Source organism: Otolemur garnettii, unplaced genomic scaffold, assembly GCF_000181295.1.
Source record: "Otolemur garnettii isolate 467f Iridium unplaced genomic scaffold, OtoGar3 scaffold00140, whole genome shotgun sequence".
Classification (NCBI taxonomy): domain Eukaryota; kingdom Metazoa; phylum Chordata; class Mammalia; order Primates; family Galagidae; genus Otolemur; species Otolemur garnettii.
The window spans coordinates 3,550,154-3,553,240 of NW_003852535.1; the positions used below are offsets into that span (position 1 = coordinate 3,550,154).

Sequence of the window (3,087 nt, forward strand, 5' to 3'; positions counted from 1 at the left end):
TCACTGCTCATAGCAACCTCCAACTCCTTGGCTCAAGTGAGTCTCCTGCCTCAGCCTCCCAAGTAGCTGGGATTACAGGCGCCCACCACAACGCCCGGCTATTTTTTGGTTGCAGCCATTGTTGTTGTTTGGCAGGCTCGGGCAGGATTTGAACCCACCACATTGGGTGTATGTGGCTGGCGCCTTAGCCGCTTGAGCCACAGGCGCCGAGCCACCACGTTCTCTTTTTAATGTAGAGCTTCTCTTACCACCTGACTTGGTGTCCATATCAAGTTTTTCTTTCTTTCTTCACTCATAACCAAGATTTCCTGATTAATAGTTTGTGAACTTTCCCCCACCTTACTAGAAATGCAACACACATTCACTAGATAAAAAGAAGTAGATGCTGATGAGCAAAAATTATAATAGATAACATTTTGGAGACTCTTATAGGTTGAAGACTTTTTTATTTTTATTTTTTGAGACAGTCTCATCTGTCACTGTGGGTTGAGTGCTGTGGCATCATCATAGTTCATAGCAACTAGTTGAGGACTTCTATTTGTTAACTCATTGAAGACCACAACCTGAGATGACATAGGGTTGTTTTTGCAGTTTTTTTTTTTTGTTCAAGGGCTGGGTTTGAACCTGCCACCTCTGTCATATGGGGCCAGCGCTATACTCCCTTGAGCCACAGGTGCTGCCCGACATAGGGTTATTACCTCCATTTTGCCCATGAGGAAAATGGCATTTGAGGTTGAAGGGGCTAACTTAGTAAGCTAGTATGTAGCAGGGTAATACATATTTTAGTACCCTTCTAGAGCCTCTTCTATACACAAACACAAAATGGGATCATATTGTATATAAATACTTTTTACTCCCCCATGTGACCATCTTTCCATATCAATAAATAGACTTCAACAGCATTCTTTTTAATCCAGTGTCCTTTTCTTTCCTCCTTTCCCGGCCCTGTCCCCAGGATCGACGAGAACGTGCTAGGAGCCCAGCTGGATGTTGAGGCCGCCCATTCAGAGATCCTCAAGTACTTCCAGTCAGTCACCTCCAACCGGTGGCTCATGGTCAAAATCTTCCTCATCCTCATTGTCTTCTTCATCATTTTTGTGGTCTTCCTTGCCTGAACCCTATTCACTCTGAGGCACTCCATGGGGGTTTGGAGTCTCCTGGAAAGGCAGGTGGCCAGTGCTGCCACTGAGCCTATGCAGGGTACTTGGGAGAAAGGCCCTGTTTCCCTGGAACTGCTAGGAATGGCCACTGCCCCAATCTCCCACTCCTTGCCTCTGGCCACCCTGTCCTCCCTCACTACCCTCAGGCCCATGAAACACACAAGAGTTCTGGATTTCAACTCTTCTATGAAGTGGCTGGAAGAGAGCAGAGGCCAGCTGGGGACTAGTAGGGGAGGTTGTCTCCACTAGGAAATTACTATAAATCCTCCCAGCCTGTCCGGAAGGAAACTTCGGCAGCAAGGGGAAATGATGCCCTTTCCCCCTTCCTTTGAGTGAGGAGAGGAAGCAAAACTGTCCCAGGGACCAACTTTCCCATCTGGGTTATAACTTGACCTCTTTTATTCTTCCTCTCTTTACCATGTGAGGCAGGGGGCCCTGAGCCCTTCAGCTGCTGCCTATACAACCCTTGACACTGGCTGCTGGTGACTCAATCTGCCAAATGTGCTGCAGCCCATTTTCTCCCAATTACAGCAAGACTGTCAGCCTCGCTAGCCATGTCATCATTTCTTGGTGGTTGCGTCGAAGGGCCTAGGCAGCAAGTGGAGTGAGCCCACTGCCCAGTACAAGAACTGAAAGGGTTGGGCTAATGGCTCCAAGGGACCCCACTGCTGACCAAGTCAGCTTTGGGCTCTGTACGCACAGCTCCCCCCCAAATGGGGTAACACAAGTGCAACAACACCTCATTAAGTGTGGAAACTTCCTTGCAAGTGCGGGAGCAGGATCCCATCAGAGTGAGTCCCTGATTGATGGCAACTTCCAAGACTATCTCAAGCGGTGTTTGAACCTATTTCATCTGTATTCTCCAACCAGTTGGCCCTAATTCTTCCTTAAGCCAAGTGAGGCAAGAGCTCTACCTGCTGCCAGGAGCAAAAGGGAAAGTGAAGAATTTATTCCCAGTTCATCTGAGGCTCTTGGTTCCATCTAAGACCCTCACCAAATTCAAGCCAGTAACAGAAGAGTGGAGGAGAGACCTGCCTGGTATACCCTCTCTCCAGGGAGATTAACCTGTTTCTTTGTCCTTACTGACCAGAATCACAGCTTCACCATTCTGAGGTCACTTGAATCCACCTACCTCACACATACCAAGGGATGTTCAATCTAGAGAACAATTACTGTACTCCAGAGCTGGTCTTGAGTGTGTGGGGGGGTCTGGAAGAGTCCATAGCTTCAGCATTTTACAATTTCCTCTTTCCTTGGTACCTCTTCAGAAAATAGTCTACAACTACAGGCATCTCTGCCCCATTAACACAGGATGGGTTGGGTCTGAAGATAATGCTGGTCAAAGCCCTGACAGATTCCATTTCTTTCTTTCTTTCTTTTTTTTTAAGAGAGTCTCACTTTGTTGCCCTCAGAGTGCTGTGGCATCACAGTTCACGGCAACCTACAGCTCTTGGGCTTAGGGAATTCTCTTGCCTCAGCCTCTCAAGTAGCTGCGACTACAGGCACCTGCCACAATGCCCATCTATTCCTTTGTTGCAGTTTGGCTGGGGCCGGGACCCCCACATACCCTGGGTATGTGAGGCAGGCACCCTACGCATTGAGCCACAGGCACCACCCAACAGATGCCATTTCATTTGACTTCCCAACTTTTTTGGAGACAGTGTGTAGAACAGAAATTTAATTTCACGTACATTTGTTGTGTTTCTTTTTAAAGACAGTGCCTCTTTGTTGTCTGGGCTACAATGCAGTGCAATCTCTCACAGCTCACTGCAACCTCAAACTCCTCAGCTGAAATGATCTTCCTGTCTCCACCACCCCAGTAGCTAGGACCATAGGTGCATACTACCATGCCTGGATAATATTTTTATTTCTTGTAGAGACAGGGTCTATCTATGTTGCCCAGGCTGGTCTTTTTTTTTTTTTTTTT

The 3,087-nt window shown here is 47.5% G+C and overlaps 1 protein-coding gene across 3 annotated transcripts in view; it reads left to right on the plus strand.

Annotated features, from left to right (window-relative positions):
* Nucleotides 1-1,711, plus strand: part of STX5 (syntaxin 5) — a 24,325-nt gene extending 22,614 nt beyond the window's left edge. For 2 of the 3 annotated variants that reach the window (XM_023518459.1, XM_023518460.1), the window contains one exon: nucleotides 956-1,707. In XM_023518459.1, the coding sequence (XP_023374227.1) occupies nucleotides 956-1,115 (160 nt within the window). In that variant the 3' untranslated portion in view covers nucleotides 1,116-1,707. Of the gene's footprint in view, nucleotides 1-955 lie in introns of all 3 variants that reach the window. The other variant, XM_003798707.3, reaches the window with a different exon arrangement.
* Nucleotides 1,712-3,087: the final 1,376 nt, after the last annotated feature.